Here is an 18,241-nt window from a genome sequence, read left to right as displayed (position 1 = left end):
AATTAAAAATTGTTAACTCGGTAACCGCTGATAAGATTCGATACTTAGTTCAATTTTATCTGTGTTACTCGTTTTTCGTGGCTGAGTCGAAATTCAAAATTCCAATAACATCTTCTTTGTTCTAACTCAAGATGTAATACGAATTAAGATTATAATTATATCAAATTAGATTGACTTTTTATCCCAACCAATACTTTGTGAGATCAAATAGTAAGCTTGTGAGCTAAGAAATTTAGATCGTCATTAAAAATTTAGAACAATCTATTGAAATTTTATGAATCTTGAGACAAAAGATTTTGGCGGTTATCGATCGAAATGCAAATTTTGCTGGTAACAGAGTGTAATTAATAAGATCCTTTCGATTCAAAACTTAATCGCTTCCAATGAGCAGTTTCCAAAATATTTGCTTAATACACATTTTCATGGATAAAATTTCATTCATCTTACTCATCAGTATCTTTTGTTTGTTTTACAGAAATATTTGTATAGATTTTTTGGACACTGCTAGTGAGCATAACATTACAGAGATGTCTCGATGTAATGCATTGCTAACTGATATTTTTTACTATGTTTACGTGAAGCCATATTATTTGCCTTATATCGAAGAAAGAAAGAACTTTATCATGAATGCTCAGTTTATTTAAAAAGGAATGCCAATTTGTAAATAAGAAACAATCTACGACAATCAGTGAGGTGTAAATTATCGTAGTTATCATTTGTTTCATTCTTCTTTAAACATCTGATAGGATGAAAATCGAATGTTCATCATTGCTTAGATCTTTGGTTATAAATTATTTTTCATTTTTTCTACTAATTTTTTTACAAATCAACTTTATAATTACTTCAACTCCTGGACAACCTTCACCTAGTGTCAATCCTGATTCAAGTAATGTAAAAATTAATGCCAAAGTGCGTGTACTTGGACCTTGTCAGTTATGTCGTGAGGTTGTTAGATCATTTCATAGAGTAAGTTGCCTTTTCTATGTTATCTACCATTTATCTTTTCACTTTCATCAATATCTTTCATCATTTCTTTAATATTTTTACCATTTCTTTGTATTACAGGGTTTCAAGAACACTGATTACTCCAATGTTGACCATGAAGTTGCCAAATCGACCGATTTCAAAGACTCCAGCCAAAGACTTATACAAATAAAAGAGAAACTATGCTCTGATGCGAAAAATTTTGAAGAACAGGTTTGTACTCTATTTAATATAAAACTATGTTCATATTTATTTACTGATTGCTTTACAATTTTCAGTGTAAAGAATTTTCGAGCAAACATGAACAAGAAATTGACCACTGGTGGTCTGATGAACGTAAACAAGGAATAGGTCTTCATGATTATCTTTGCATAGATAAGGGAAAAGTCTGTTGCCCTGATGGAATGTTTGGACCTAATTGTTCATTTTGCCCAGGTCAGTATTTCTACATTTAGTATTCTGTCCAATCGAATTACATTATCATTTTATCCTTCTGTGTTCAGGCTTTCCAGAAGCAATTTGTAATGGCCATGGAAGCTGTAAAGGTAACGGAACACGCAAAGGGAATGGAAAATGTGTTTGTTATGTGATGTACAAAGGTGAATTATGTGAAAAATGTGCTACTGGATATTTCAAGATTTCCGAAAAAGATGGCATCGAAGAATGTGAAAAATGCGATAAATCATGTCTTGGTCAATGCCTAGGCTCTGGACCTAAAGGTTGCCATGCTTGTAAAGAGGGCTACATTTGGGACACAGATTATGGTTGTCTTGATATTGATGAATGTATTGAATCACCCAAAAATCCGTGTCAACATAATACATTTTGCGTCAACGTTGAAGGCTCCTTTCAATGTTTTGGTAAGCATTATTTGCGCTTCTATAGACCATTATACAAAATTTTAATCAAAATTTCTCTATCCATTTAGAATGTGATAAAGCTTGTGATGGATGCCACGGTGATGGACCAGATAGCTGTACAAAGTGCGCCGTAGATTTTGTCATGAAAGAAGGAATTTGTGTTGATACCAAAATTCGCGATCGTGAAGTTCATCTAGAAAAATCAAGATATATTACCTATTTAGGACTATGCATTGCGACTTGCATAATTTTCCAGAAAAACATTTACATCGCTTCAATCATAGGTTTATTGGTGGCTCTTTATATTACAGCTGCTGAATATACAGTTCGAGACGTTACTAGACCATCTAATCCATTGGAAGAGGTTGCTGGTAAATTATTTGAATGAAGAAAATTAACTTAATCACTTCGACGTCTACCTGTCCATTTTGTCTCTTAGTTTGAAAATTTCTCCCTTTTTTGATTAAGGTTTAAGACGAAAGAAATAGACATTGAATATTTGATCTTTTTAATAAATTTTTTCATTAATTTCTTGACATTATTTTTCTCTCCAATGATTTAAATTTTTTTCAGACAAAAAAAACAGCAACTCATGTGTTTGATTAAACAACGAGTTATGATTAAATTTACTTTGAATATAATGATAATCATGAAAAATGATGATGGCAAAAATGATGAAATGTGAATTTTTTAATTCAAGTTTGATTGATAATTCTGGAATCGATTTGTGCGTTTTTTCAACGGCTGAATCATCTTCTCTGTCCATTGATTCAGTGGAAGATATTTGTAGCAGAAGAACAAATTATATAATATTAACAATTGATGAAGAAAAATGGAAAACTTGATAAGTAAAATTTGTGCAATTAAAATCTTGAACAATCGTAGTCAACATTTGGTTGTTTCTCGAAGGAATCAAGATATTTTCGTATATATGAAAAATTGATTACCATTCTATAAACTTTTGGATAATTATTTGATTACTGAGGAGAGACAATGTAATGATCAAGCAATAATGATACATTCATTTGGATTGATAAAAATAGCAATATGATAGCAGTTAACATTGGATTTTGTTGCGTTCAAATTTAAATTGACTTGAGGTATAGAATAAAATTTTCAATTTCAAAGATAGATTTGATAAAGATGAGAGATGAGAGATGTTGATGATTGAATGAAACAAATATATGAATGGCCAACTTTGAATGGCCTCTAATTAAATATAAATAATTCATAAAAAAATATGATGGGCATAATGATCAACTGTCGTTGGCAAGGTAAATCTGGAGGTGGTTTTAAATGACTATAAGGTACAATAAACTTAAGCTGTTTATCTTTCATCCTGATTTTCTATTAACTTCTTCCACTTTTTTCCTCCTCCTCCATCTATCATTATAACTTTTTCTTTATAATACAAATAAAATAGTCTATTTACCACCACCAGCATCATTATCATTCACAATCAACATCCTACATTCTTTTATGGGAATAATGAGCGAAAAGACTGTTTCTTTCAAGAGCCATCATCATCGAGTTTGATATCTTCATTTGAAAATCACAATTAAATATGGACAACAGGATCATTCACAACAACAATAACAACAAACATAGTCGTGTTGTCAGGTTGACTTTAAATTCTTGAATATCTTGTTTCCCGAAAATCTTTTGGCTTTTCTCATAATCTACTAAACAATTATAATAGTTTGTCCTCAATCTTTGATTTCACTAACATAAGCAAAAGGAAAATAGCCGATCCTTTGTCCAATTTGTCCTTTCCACCAGCCTTTTTCAGCTCCAGTTTTACTGAGAATAGCTATATAATCACCTCTTCGAAGCGATAACAAGTTTGCCGAGTTACCGGTGAAACTGTATAGTGCAATTGCATAACCAATTGGAGGAACCGGCGTCAATACTGATTTATATGGAATACCTAATTTCAAATTAAGTCCAGAAAAACTTTCAGCCAATGTTCGCTCCTCATACCAATTGACCAGCTCTTCCATTGTGTCAAAAAATTTGGACTCTGACAGGTAATATTGTCCTTCCAAGGTTTTACATATTCTCATGTGTTTAACAATACCATTACAGTTTAAACTGATAGCATAGTTTCCTCGTTGATTGGGACTAATCCGAAGTAGAAATGTTGAATTGGGCATTTTTTCCAAAACCGTTTGAGCTGTGTTTCTGTCCATTGTTCCAGCAAACCAGAGATGTTCCTCCAAATTTAAATTGACATAGTTTGGACATAACAGATTACCATTTTTGTTATTACTGTTTCCATTATTAATGTTGTTATTGATATTATCGTTATTGGAGTTCCCATCATCACTATTATTAAAACTATTATTATTACTATGATGGTGTTGAAGGTTGGTAAAATTGTTATTATTGTTGTTGTTTATATTAGAGTTGGTTGTGGTAAGAGTTGTTGTTGTGGTAGATGTTGAATCATCAAAAGATGAAGATGATCTAGAGTGGTTACAAAGAATTGGCTGGACTTTGTCAGCGGGAAATAATCCCTCTACACCAGTCCTAAGAAGTTCCCCTTCGAGCCATTTTCCGTCATTGTTACTGACATCAGGTTTAGGATTGGTGATAAGTAAAACATCTCCGATTTGAAAGGAAAGTTCACTTCGATTGGGTTCACCATCGAAAGATGTAATGGCTTTTACTTTGGTTTCATGAGGCCACAATAAAGTGCCATTTGTTAGTCCATGGTGTTGACCATATTTAGCGATGAAATCAACCGGTGAATGTTGTTGGAGGAAAGCTTCATCTTCACCAGAGTAAGCCGATATAACAGATGGACTACTGGAAGGTAAAGGTGGTCTTGGAGGAAGAGTTAATTCACCGCAAGATTTAACTAACGGAATACACGATTTGTGAACAGATATCTCACATATTGTACATTTGTAACCTTGAAAGAAGAGACCAGGTAACAATTTATCACAATGACCGCAATTCTGAGGCTTTGGAAATGTGTAAAATATGAAAACATGATCCGTTGATCCAGTTTGACAAGCAACTGGATTCACATTATCCAAACCTTTATCAATAGCTTCAATCCATTTTCTTTTCAAATCATCACTTTTAACGTAAAAGGTGTAAGTGAAACGAGCTTGATTGTGAACTAAGGACCAATGATGACTCCATTTGTCTTTAAAATGTTTGATTGTTCCAGTGGAGGAAGGTGAACAATCATCGACCGAAAAGTCACTCAAAATGAGAGCTTCTTTGTAACTGAATTGTTCACCTTTCAAGGATTTACACATTAACATAACTTTGTCAAATACAAAAACATAACGACTTTTTAAACATTTTTCATCGTTAAATTTAATTTTAACCTCACCATCTCGTAACAATCTCCCATAATCTTTAAGTTCCGTGTTTTCAGGCATATCGAGATCAACAATATTAACTTGAATACCAGCAATAATTTGCAATGTCTCACTATCACGTTTAACTTCATTAATGTAATCTCCTATGTCAATCATTGCTTCGTACGCTTGTTGTAAACCATAATAGTCGTCATGAGATTCATGGGTATTTTTAATCAACTCCTTGAGAAACAAATGGTATTTGAGTATTCTTTGCATGGGAAGTGACAGTAAATCTCGTAATTTAAATTTACCATCATTGGCTTCCATTTCGTGGCGAGAGACAGCTTCATGGATAACATTATGTTTAGAACAGAGTTCATCAATTAAACCCTGAGCACGAGGCAAGTTGGCACAATAATCACCATACAGAACAAACTGATCTTTCCAACTGAGAAAACAATTGCTTATTCTAAACCCATTGGATGAAGTTGAGGCTGCTTTGCACAGATCACGATGGAATCCCGAATGTATGTCAGCAAGCTCTTTAATGTGATTGAAAATTATCTTTTTATCCTTTGCGTCCAAAATTTTCTTCAATGGTCGCACGAAATGTCGTATAATCATATTCAAAGCTTCAACATAATTTTTCTCGGTTTCCACCAATTCTCGAATACAGTAGTCTCTATTTTCCAACGGGGTCGAATCAATGATAGAAGTCTCATCTTCTTCCAAAACATCTTTACCAATCCTTAGTGTAACGTAGCACAAATCTTCATAAATATCCTCTTCATGGGTCCGGTGAGGAAATGATGGACCATTCTTGCAGTTGAATGATGTAGAGTAATGCATTTGGAAGAGTTAAAATTGATTATCAGGAATGATTGTTGATTAAAAGAAAAAATCAACACTAAAATGGAAATGGACAAATGTATATCAAATAATAATGACAATTTTTTGATAATGTCAACCAATAATTGGAAAGAAATGATAATCCTTTGTTGAATGATTTTTGAGAATGTTTGATTAAAAACTAAAAGGAATGGTCTTGGTGATGATAATGATTGTTTTGTTTGACACTTATTGATGGTTGATTTGCTTTAATTCAACTTTTCCTGGACCAAAAGTGAACCGGTAGATACCAGAAGAGATAGATGTTGATAAGAGTACAATTTTTGCAGCCTTCCTTTTCAACCTTTCATTAACTGTTTTCTGTGAACTTGCTTGGTATTTCCTGAGGTCGATCAAATTTGCTATCTTAAAACACAGATAAATTGATGAAGTGCTGAAAAGAAAAACAAAGAAGAAATAAGTTTCCAAGTTGAGCAAGAGAAGAAAGTGAGAGAGAAAGAGAAAGAAAAATTTTTTTAAAAAAAAGTTTTTGGAGGAAATCAGTCAACCAAATGACAATACAGGAAAGGAGTTCAAGGTAGCCAGAAAAGGAGATAAAAAATGAAGTTGATGATCACCTTTAATGAATGGGGAGAGCCAAAGAACTCCGGATAATACCTCAAGCCACCGTTATGTGTATGGACCATCGAGCACAGTTAAGATGATGCTTCCTGTAACCAGAAGAATAAAAGAAACAAAATAAGAATGTCAATCAACAGATGATTTAAACTTTTTGTTGTCTAACAAATAATAAAATTGCATCAAGCGTAAGGGTGAGGAAAGGAAAGACACACACAAAAACAAAGACTCAATCAACAAGTAAACTTAGAAAGCAAAATTGTTCATTGAATGATGGATGAAGTTCAGCGTGTATTAAAAACGCTCACACATATGAATTACTGGTGTGGGAAGGATGAAAGGATCAAGAAGGTTTTCTGAGTCGCTTGCAAGTAATAAACTTGAGACACTTTGATCATCACGTTTTTGAAATAATTGACAATATTTAGGCAAGATGTTAGCCCATAGAAGTCAAAGTAAAGAGGATGAGACAAAGAGTTCAAATGTTGCAAGAAAATCGCCATCATCTGCAATTCCTCTTGGCGTCAAATGGACTTACAAACTCAAAAGGGGTTGTCTATCAATTGAGCCAAATTATTTCAACCTTAACTGCAGCAAACTGATGCATAGACTGATTCAATTGTTGAATTTGGTTAGTTCTTGAGGCTCAATTTTAGAGGAGCAATTGAGTTTCCGAGAAGCTGGAAATTTACAAATTGGTTTTTAGCCAGAATTTAGTTTGAGCCTGGAAATCAATTGATTCACACCAAAACTTGACCTACCCTAAGCTAATCAATTTGAGTCACTTAATACACAATTTAATTTAATATGAACCTGTTGTTCAGCCTGGCAGAAAATAAAGACATTGATTAATTAATCATATGTTCACACAAAGTGATCATTGATTTGCATACTTTGAGGCTGCAAATTATGGTTCAGTTTGTCTAAGTTAATTATTGTTTGAAAAATGTCAGTCAAATATTGAAAAGTCGTCTAAACTTAAATTAGAAAACGTTGAACTCATGTTCATTAGTTTTAAATTAATCAGATGGTAAATAAGTTCATGAATGCATTGAATTGATTCACAAGGAAAGTGTGAAATAGATTAAGCTTAAATTTTCAGCTGAAAACTAAAGTCTCTCAAAGTACGGTGAGAGTTTCATAGCAAAAAAAGTGAATAGGGAAACTTTCCATTAGTTTATTGATATGATGATGATTTTGACAACACAAGGCGAATTAAAATTAGGTCAAAGGTAATTAAAATACAAGTTAAACAAGTAAGAAGAGATTAATTACTAGAAACATTGAAATGATAATTCATCTAACAGTTAGTAGTCTGGTCATTGTCATGTCAAGATTCATAATAATTCAATTGTAAATGTAAAGAATGGCAAAAATATTAAAAGCTGTTTACTAACAAATCAATTGAAATTTGTTTTATTGATAAATGTTAATATTATTGATGATCACAAACATGGTAAAAGTTCAAGATTGTTAGTTAAGTAGTCTTTAGCTAAATAGAGTCACAAATTGATTGTATCTGTCCCAAAAAAGTTATTCAGCAACTGTACAGCAAATCAAGGTTTTCAATTTTCATTTTTTTTCTTCTTATAATGCCAATCATACATGATTTTTTTTCCTTTTTTAATTAACCTTAAAGACGATTACACAAAAAAAAACTTCAACAAAAAACGCGAATTTCTGCGAAAAGTATTTCTAATAAAGATAGTAAGTGGAGCTAATTTTTTCAATCAAAACAGCTCTTCTTGGTTATGAATATGAAAAGGTTATGGCGAAAAAATTACAGTGATTAAAGGTAAAATGGAGATGGGAAAAGAAAGAGAAGCAGTCTTGTTAGAAGTAAACATGACAGTTCATGAGCATGGAATTTTGACTGAGTTAACGATCGAATCAGATTCTCAATAAGCTTATAACAATAACAAGCAATTGAAACCAGAAATGTTAATGTTAAGAAGTTAATTGAAGGGGTAAACAGTAATAAGAAGGATGAGAAATGTTCATGAAATGGACTTGAATGATGAAGTTGGAAAGGATACTCAAGATGTACATGAGTCTGTTAAAATAATATTTAGATTTGTATTTCTTCGTTATATTCATGCTTGACTAGAAGTGAAATATCTAACTTGAGTCTCAATAAAAGCTAGCACAAGAAGAACGGAGAGAAAAAAAACTAGACAAGGCAACAAATGAAAAAGTAATCTTGAGAATTTAAATGATCCTTAAATGAGAGGCAAACCAGTTGGCTGGTGATTGAAGCAGTTTAAATTATTGTGTCACAGGTTTCTTGGGAAATCTTTTCTCCATAGCATTTTTGGACTCAGCTTAAGCTATGCAAATGTACTAATGGAAGACTAACCAGCGTCTATTCTAGTGAATGGATGGTATGTCATCAATAGACGGTCAAGAGGAGAATAAGATGGTTTTAAAAAAAGAAAGACAGGCAGACAGACAGAGGGCTATAAAAGAAATACATTTATGTACATTCTTAAAGAGTGAAAAGATTGAGATCAAGAGTGATGAGAAAAAGAAACATCAAAAGAGACATAAAGAAAGAGGATGAAAGGGACAAGAGGTGAAAAGCGTACCTTGAAGTTTTCTTTTATCGGCCATGTTGTTGATGGAAACACAGAAAACCAGAGGGTCACAGTGGTGTTGATTAAAGTTGATGCTTTAACTGAGAATTGGTAGGAAAATAAAATTATCGAAACTGGTAACTCATAACAATAACACAAGAACTCGGATTCATTTCAGGACTGGCAGATGAAAAGGAATTTACAGAAAGATGAAAAGAGAGAGAAGGAGAAAAAAGTAGACAGTTAGTTACTTGAAAACAGCCCAAGTTTAGCAAGCATTTTGGTAGAGGGCAACACACTCAATTATAAATAAATAACTAAAATTTTAAACTTTTATAATTATCGATACACTTTAATTCAGCTTCATTTTGAAACATCATCTAATGTGAAGAGGTTAGCTTTGGTCGTGAAACTTAAATGATCAATGCAATGATGTTTGATGAAGATAAACATTAAACTGATCGATGCTCTTCAAACGCCATCTATTATTGTGAAATGAGTCTATTTTTGATGAATTTTTATCGATGTTCTTCCCAAATGAACAAAAATTTCTGGTCTAGAACCAACGCACTTACCTATTAAAGTCTAACATAAAAGCTGGACTCCAGTTTACCAGATTTACATTTCGCTATGAAGGTTTTTCTGACTAGTTTTGTGAGCTTTTCATAGTTTTATCATTACTTGTTGATTTGTAAGTTTTAATTTGTATCTGCCGATTGTCTGCTTTTCAGAGGATTAATACCAGAACCCGATTTTGATGAAAAGGGCTTCGTTCGGTAAAGTCGATCAATAAATCATTAGAGCAAATGGATGAATCATCATTACCAATTATCTCAGAATCAGAGTCTAATCTTTAAGAGAATGCAATCGAATTGAAAGAATTGATTCGTTAGAATGGTCACCATTGAATCTGGATAAATGCTCTCGACAAATTTTCATATAAACTTGACCACTTTTTGTGCTTTTGCTATGCAAATATCAAATTGTTCCTCTAATTGATGACGAAAAAATAGGACCAAACTGATTCAAATGCTTTTTATTGCCTTTTGCAGGTGAACCAATCGATGAAACAGTGGAAATTTGTTTAAATGATCAATTGATTCTCATTTGAAATCTTAAGCCAACTTGTTGTGTCATCAATGAGAGGATTGAAACAATTTGATATTTTGGTTAACAAAAGCACGAAAAATGATCAAGTTTAGATGAAAATTTCTCAAGAGCATTAATCCAGATTCTATTGACAACAACCGCAATTCAATCATAAAAAATGTTTAAAATGGTCTCAACAATTTAGTAATTTTGACCGTTAGCAAAAGGTGGTTTGGACTTTATGTTTTATTCAAAATCAATATCAAATGGCAATCGAAAAGAGATAAGATGTGCTTCAGCATCGCTCGCAATAACAAAATTCAGATTGAGACGCAATGAGAAATTGACTAAACCAGGTTCTAATACAAACGGAGAATTTAATATTTAAATAGATGAATTTCGTTGATGCAATTGTTACAATTAGTAAAGATAAACCTACAACTTTAATGAGTTAAAAGCCATGGTCAAATTTCCATGGTAGATTTGAAAAAGGGAAACCAAATAATTGTAAATATTACATAATATAACATAAAGGTCGAGCAAAAGATGGAGAAAATAATTGTCTTGTTAATTACATTTTTATACAAATCTAGGTTTCCTCTAATAACAATTCTAGTTTGAATTTTCAAGTTTCTTTAAATCATTAAAATTTGAAAAGCTTGAACGTAATTCTAATAAGGAATAATCTAGCTTAAATAAACAGATTTTTTGGATTACCAATGTAAAGCAAGTTAAGAACTACTAAGAACTTGATTATCCCATAGATGCCGCTTTACATTTTAATCCTCAGCTATTTGAGTTTCTTCTTAAGCTAAACAAGCTGCAGCTTAACATGAAAAAAAGTGAGCTTGCGGACTTTCGCACAACCTTAACTTTAATTGCTTATTTTTGCATCTTTTATTTATAATCTATTGATGTAACTTTTTACGCTTGATTTGCTCAGCCAATTGTTCTCGTAGCTGCAGAATATAGAACACTTTGTTCACCATATCTTACAGCGAGTTCACTAACAGCGAAAATAGAGGTGAAAATTGCGCGGACTTACTGCACAAATCGACAATACAACGATCCAATTATTTCAATTTTGATAAGCTCTCCATGCATCTGAATAGGCAGATGTTCTAGGTTCCACAAACAGCACAGCACAATAGTTAATGTATTTTCATTTCAATTGTTTACATTTTCGGAGGAACAATGAATCGGAATTGATCAAAATTTCACAAGGTGTTGTTATTCAATAACTTATGACAAATATCTTTAAAATCGACTCAGTGGCGCAACGGTAGCGCGTCTGACTCCAGATCAGAAGGTTGCGTGTTCAAATCACGTCTGGGTCAATTAAATTAATTTTTTTTCCCTTTTGCATTTGGTATTTTAAACGATTTACTTTTATTAAACTGTACAGGCACCAATTTACGGAATAAAAGTAAACATTAATCGATTTGTTTACAACAAATATTCTTTTTCACTTTTTAATGAGGTGAACACTTATTATGTTTTGTTTACTAATTTAGAGCAATTAATCCCATATTTAATAAGGGATGAAAAAACTCAATAGAAGCTGGTATCACAATGAAATCACGATGAATTTAGCTTTGATTTCAAGCAAGGTAATGGTACAAATTAGGATTTTCCTTATCTCTTTCCAGGTAGTCTCTTTCTATTAAACTCTCTATTCTTTTCTTTAAATCAAGAGGCTGCGAAGAGAAAGAAAAATAAAAATAAAGGTAAATGTTAGAATTGTAAATGATCATGACATGTTAGGGTTTCATGTAGAGATGGGCGATAATATTCATATCGATAGCAATTGTCGATATTTAACGATATTGCAGTTCGTCCATTGAATTTCAACGATTGAAACCAATATTAAATTTTAATAAAAATATCGATAAATATCGGTGATTATTTTGGTCTAAACTTGATATCGTTATCGGAGAAATGGATATCGCCCTTCACTAATTTGATAGCCCAAAGCTGAATTGAGCTTCATAAAATTGCAACATCTAAAGATTTTTAAATCGATTTCTTAATTTTACTCTCACAAAATTAAGTGAATTCAGACAGATTTTCAGATGTGTTTATCACGTTATTCATTAATTGTGGAATTCTTCTGATTTCTTTCTGTTTAAATCAACTTCTTCAATAAAATACCTTAAATCAGATCAAAATTTCAATGACTCGAAACTCAATTCAGACCATGATGCTTTGTTCGGTAATACTCTTTTGAGTGAGTATTTTGATGATGAGAATAATTACCTTGACCGGAAATCTCAGTTGATCATAAAGTTCGGAAATAAGATTAGTATGAGTCAATGATTTTCTAGTTTTCATAATCCGTACAACAGCAGCATCAATTTGATATTGTCTATCTTGGAAAACTCTTTCCTGAGTGTTTGTTTGCTCCTCTTGCTGTTAACAAAAAAAAGGTGAAAATTTAATTCAGTTACAAATACAAATAAATCAAACATAATTTTTCAAGAAATAATACTTACAGTCTCTTTTAATTGAATTTGGTTTATTCTGATTCTGATCAAATTATGCTTAAATTCAGCATTATAAATAAATCTATCTCCATCCTCAACATCACGACCTGAAGGCTGTTTACGAAGAACTCGAGCTTTACCACAAGCCAAAGACTGTAACGTTCTACGTAATTCACCATCTTCTATTGTAGTTAATTGTTTAATTTCTTCAAGAGACAGTCTATCTCTGTCGTTGAACAGGATAAGTACTAAAGCTTGAAATAAAGACACACTCAATTCTTTTAATGCCTGTAAAAATAAGAAATTGAGAAATGATTATGATTCAGAAATGAAAAAAACTTAAGTCATAACTAATGCAAATATCTTACCGAAGGAAATTGAGCTTTCAAGACACAATGACCGAGATTTGGTTGCCACTGTAATTTACGTCCACTGTGTTTACCTAAATAAAATTTTTTAAACATTTCTTGGTATTGAACCATTTCGGAAGGCATATGAACCTCCATCACCGGGTAAGTTGGCCAATAGCCCATTGTGAGAATATTAACTGTCATGTCGATACTGGAAACAGCTTTTGACTTGGCATTTGAACGGTATTGTTTGAAGGCAAGATTGAGTTCTCTCGATAGTTCCATGTCTTTAAACATTCCTTCTAGTTTGCTTGTGAAACCGGCTCCACATTCTTGTTTCAATTTGGATAGCATTGACTTTTCTGCATCCACAGATGCTGACTTGCCGACTAAAAGTCTTTTAGCTAAATCTTTCTTATAAAAGGCTTCGAAAACATCTTTACCATGAATAAAACGGAAGAGCACCATAATCTTGTCTAAAAGCCTCTCCAATTCCTCTTCGGTGGATTCTTTGTTACCTGCCCTGAGTTTAGAGTCGACGAATTTTGCTATTAATTCAGCTGGTTTGTTAGGTCTTTGATTTATAAAATGTTCAAAGGCTTCTTTCAACGAGTTAACAAATTTTTCATTCTTATTGAAACATTGATTCACAATGAGATCCATTTGATCCTTAAAATCGAGTAATTCTTGAACCATAGTTTTATCTTTTTCAGGATTGGTCACGATCACTTTACCACGTTTCTTAATATATTGATTAAAATGTGTACACAATTCAACTAATCCTTCTTTCACTCGGGATAGTAAATTATACATGAGTGTTAAATCGTCCAGTCGGTTCTCATCCAAGAGCTGATCTAGACCTTTTTGAAGTATACTCGATAAATGTTCACTAATTAACTGCTTTTCAACACAGGTGATTAATGGTTTCCGAGTAGAATGGTCCAAATAGTGTAGAAGTCTCTCAGTTTCTTCATTAACTCGTTTGTCAACATGCGCTAAGTATGCTGCTACCTCCAATTCTTGCATCAACCTTTGGCCTTCTTCTGCATACAGTTCTTCTGTGGCCTTTAAAAATTTACCTTCAAACACTTCTTGGTATATTTGGAGATCACAAAGCATACGCAACAAGCTTTTCAGCAATGAACGATCAACAGTTTCTCCTTGGCGTTCTTGGTGTATTAGTTGCAGTAACCCATCGACAGTTCTACTCTGAACTTGCCAATTACTGATAATATTAACTCTAAACATTTCTAAGCCCATATCCCTGTTAAAGAATTGAAAAAAAATATATTAAAAAAGATGAAGGGTCAATGAAAGAAAGAGAAACTTTTGAATGGGATGAGTCCGTAAAAGGGAGATGAAAAGTTGGGCTAGAGTCTAATTGCAAAGAATACTATTTAAAACAATTACCAGATTGATGTTATGGCTGCATTTTGTAGAATATAAGTTCTATCGAGGAAAAGAAATATGCTTCTTATCATTATCTGTAAAGAAAAAAGGAAAAAAATAATGAGTAAAGATGTGCTAACCAAGTCCTGTTAATAATGCTTTTTAAGGTGAGCTATTGAAAAAAATTTTGTCAACAGCTGTAAGTCAACTCAAATAAGAAATGGAATAACTCGGTTAGTACCATTTGACGACAATGATCCTGCCAACAGGTATCCATCGTTTTAAGGAAAGTCAACGAATCCATAGAACAATCAATAAACTGGCTAATATTTTGTTTAACATGTGCCTCACAAAGCTGCTCCAGATTAGAATATAATTGAGAGGCCATCTTATGAGAGCAAATATTTTCAACCGCTTTATACAATTCTTCTAAAGGCATTGCGATGGCTTTGGATGTTTGAATAGCAATTACTGCAAATTTAAGTTTAGACCATGTGTCCTCGAGATAGTTAACGGGTAATAAAGGTTTGGAAAAATTTTTGATAACCAATTTACGAGCAGATCCAGGTTTGGATTTAGGCTCCAACTGATGATGATCCATTGGTCGGACTTGTATGGAGAGGGGATGAAGATGAAGATGATTAGAACTATGGTGATCAAGAGGAATCTTGATTTCGTTGTAGACACTCCACTTGAATTTAATTGAAATAAAATAAACATAAACTGATTTAGATGATAGTTAAAAAACCAAGACCATTAACATTACCGGTAACTCGGTAACCAACTGTTTCTCACGCGAAGAGAGACACAGTTATACTAAAACAAACTAGATGGCGTTACTTACCATAAATTCACGATAATTTACGGTTGACTTAAATAAACTGTAATTTTATGATCGACTAAGGCCAAAGGCGACAGCACTGGTACCACAAAAAACAGCGATTTGAACAAAATAGCTGACAAACTGGCCAACAAATTACAACCAACCATGAACAAGCAAATGACAAATAATTACAAACCACATAAGCTTATTATCAAACCCAAAGACCCTTTTATCAATCCAGACTCAATCTTCAGTGACTATTGTTTCAAAACAAGACAATGCTCTTTGAATGGATGAAATTAAAAAAGGTCCAACTTCAATCAAAATTTCTTAAACACACAAAACACCAAGAATAAAATATTTTCCCACCTTAACACCAAGAAATAGGTGAAAAAGTCGAGAAAGGTGATCACCAAATGTATCGCACGATCTGATTAAGACGAGTTTATAAAATCCAAAACATTTCATTCAGTTATGTTTCAATGTCTATTATAAATGTACAACGGAATTGAAAAAGGTTGGTGCTAAAAGACACAATTCAAACGCTTGTCACATTTATGCCCAAATAGACACAAATACTGGACAAATGGACAAAAATGGGTAAAAAATTAATTTCTTTAAAATTTAGATTCTGTTAGTTAATGTTAGTGCTATTAAATAATCTCTCTGATCGACAGTTTACGAGAAAATCGAGTTCGAATTTGAAACTTGCATCGCTTTTTGTACAATCACGGAAGCAGATTTTTTCATGAAACTCATTCAACTGATGTAACTTTTGATGAACAACCAGAAAATGGTCCTATTTCAAGAAATAACTTTTTCTTTTTCTGTAAAACAGATCAAGTTCAATTTTTAGTTAAACCAATCGCTTTCTGTGACCATAAAGTTATCGAGCTGAAACTTATTATTTGCCCATAAAAATTGTTCCTTCAAATCATTGATTGAATACTTTTTTCAATTTAACAACAGTTCTCTTGATTTTGGCCATTGGTCTTAAAACTTTGAGCCTCAATATTTCGTGAACGGTATCATCTACAATCAACAGTCTTGGCCAAACATTAGGTTTCATTGTGGGCTATGATATATTGAAGTATTAAACTATTCAAGATTCTGAAAAAAAAGTTAGGTCACTGTATAAATTAACTGTATAACTGTATAAGTTATGTTGTCTGAGACTTGATTTATCAAAAGTCACATCAGTTAAATGAGTTTGATGAAAAAATCTGCCTCCATAGTTGAACATAAGGCGATCCAAATTTTAACTTTGAACTCGATTTTCTCGCAAACTGTCGATCGGAGAGATTATTTAATAGCACCAACATTAACTAACAGAATCTAAATTTGAAAGAAATTGATTTTTACCCTTTTGTGTCAATTTGTGCATCAATAGACATTGAGACATAACTGCATGAAAAGTTTTGGATTTAAACTCATCTTAACCAGAAAGCATTCTGTGATTCTATGTGATCTAATCAAACTCAAACTTACACTGAACTTGTTTACTTTGAAAATGAATGCAAATAGCTAACCAATAAACAACAGAAAAATGTTTATTTTTTGTGAACTTTTCTTTCTCGATATCATTCTGGTATGAATACATTCATTTAATTGAGATAGACGTCACAACATTATTGACTACACAGGAGTGAATAAAGTTTCATCAGTTTGATTGTGCTCCAAACTGAAGTCCACCCATTACATGGAAAAGCAATCACAGAGAGAAGAATAATTACGAAATGGTTTCAAAATTAAAGGTGTAACTGGATACCTTGGCTTATAATAAATGGACACTGGATACCTGATAATAATTGGAAAAGATGAATGACCATCCAAAAGGGAAATAAGCTGTGAATATCATCAACTTTTCTCTACCTTCCTCTTCCCTTGAATTTTCCTATCACCTTTTCTGGTCAATGGCTCAACACCAATCTCTACCTTTGTCACCAGCATTCAATCATTTGAAACATTTTATTACTTGAACATTTAATGACTCGAAGGAACGAGAGAGAGAGAGAAACAAAAGGGACGAGAAGCAATTCAATTGAAACTAAGTGATTTATTTACAGCTCATAAATAAACTACAATTGAAGGTAACATTGATTGTTCAAATTTTGCTTCCATTTTCATTACACTTTTCATCATTTACCTGGTGCAGAATAAAACATCTTCAATGAAATAGGAGGAGTTAACCATGTACTGTAAGAATAAGAAAATTCATGGGATCATCCTTTTTTCAAAAATCACTCCCATTCCAATGGAAACTATTTCATTCCTTTCATCTTCCCCTGCATCACCCATCTTCCATTTATAGGTGACTTCCTTCAGAGCATTTCTTCATCTTAAATTCATGGAGCAACCACCACCACCATCATCATCATCATCATTATCATCATTATAAACAGAATTTCCATTTTAATGATGAATTGAAAAGGAAAGGACATCAACAGCCAAAGAAAAGAATCAATTAACATGAAATGGGAAATTTATTCAAACCTGCAATCATTATTATTGATATAACGGATGCCGAAAATTCAGCATTACCTGTAATGGTTAAATATTAGATGTTAAACAGCTCAAGCAAACTAAACCAATGTAAACATCTTGTGAACAAATGATCATTAAACCAAAAAAAACAACCTCATGTACCTATAACTTGAATTTACATTGATTTCCTTACATCATCCTGGTCATCAACATCACCATTTTGCTCTTATTGATTATGGACCAAAAGTTGCCATCCTATAAATGGATCAAAAAACAAGGTAAAAAGAGGAATCCAGTTACCTTTGTATAGGAGAGGAAAGGAGGAGCAAAAAAAGATGAAGATGCTAAAAAGGATGAATCAAAAGCTGAAAAGTTCAACATTAGCCTCTATTGATTGTAAAAACGGATTTAGCCATCATCAT

General features: G+C 32.6%; 3 protein-coding genes and 1 non-coding gene across 4 annotated transcripts; 2 read left to right on the top strand and 2 right to left on the bottom strand.

The window, feature by feature from the left end:
- Window positions 1–471: 471 nt before the first annotated feature.
- Creld (Cysteine rich with EGF like domains) lies at window positions 472–2,382 on the top strand. The gene is made up of 5 exons (XM_015930966.3): window positions 472–966; window positions 1,066–1,197; window positions 1,263–1,419; window positions 1,488–1,844; window positions 1,913–2,382. The coding sequence occupies exons 1-5, from the start codon at window positions 748–750 to the stop codon at window positions 2,230–2,232; spliced, it is 1,185 nt and encodes a 394-aa protein (XP_015786452.1). The 5' UTR covers window positions 472–747; the 3' UTR covers window positions 2,233–2,382.
- On the bottom strand, window positions 2,330–9,616 carry LOC107363699 (protein vav). The gene is made up of 3 exons (XM_015930965.3): window positions 9,214–9,616; window positions 6,628–6,720; window positions 2,330–6,443 (listed from the first exon to the last, which is right to left on the bottom strand). Exon 3 carries the CDS (start codon window positions 6,008–6,010, stop codon window positions 3,551–3,553), a length of 2,460 nt encoding a protein of 819 aa, XP_015786451.1. The 5' UTR covers window positions 6,011–6,443; window positions 6,628–6,720; window positions 9,214–9,616; the 3' UTR covers window positions 2,330–3,550.
- Window positions 9,617–11,555: 1,939 nt separating this feature from the next.
- TRNAW-CCA (transfer RNA tryptophan (anticodon CCA)) lies at window positions 11,556–11,627 on the top strand. The gene has a single exon. It is a non-coding gene; the product is annotated as a tRNA-Trp (tRNA).
- A 104-nt stretch (window positions 11,628–11,731) lies between these two features.
- Cul4 (cullin 4) lies at window positions 11,732–15,286 on the bottom strand. Its single transcript, XM_015931013.3, has 6 exons — window positions 14,754–15,286; window positions 14,534–14,607; window positions 13,142–14,387; window positions 12,783–13,061; window positions 12,547–12,699; window positions 11,732–11,987 (listed from the first exon to the last, which is right to left on the bottom strand). The coding sequence occupies exons 1-6, from the start codon at window positions 15,111–15,113 to the stop codon at window positions 11,892–11,894; spliced, it is 2,208 nt and encodes a 735-aa protein (XP_015786499.1). The 5' UTR covers window positions 15,114–15,286; the 3' UTR covers window positions 11,732–11,891.
- Window positions 15,287–18,241: the final 2,955 nt, after the last annotated feature.

Source organism: Tetranychus urticae, chromosome 2 (genome assembly GCF_039701765.1).
Source record: "Tetranychus urticae isolate SD_2017Ah chromosome 2, NJAU_TeUrti_SD_1.0, whole genome shotgun sequence".
In the NCBI taxonomy this organism is placed as follows: domain Eukaryota; kingdom Metazoa; phylum Arthropoda; class Arachnida; order Trombidiformes; family Tetranychidae; genus Tetranychus; species Tetranychus urticae.
The sequence above is the reverse complement of the archived record's forward strand: the minus strand, read 5'-3'. Positions and strand labels throughout refer to the sequence as shown.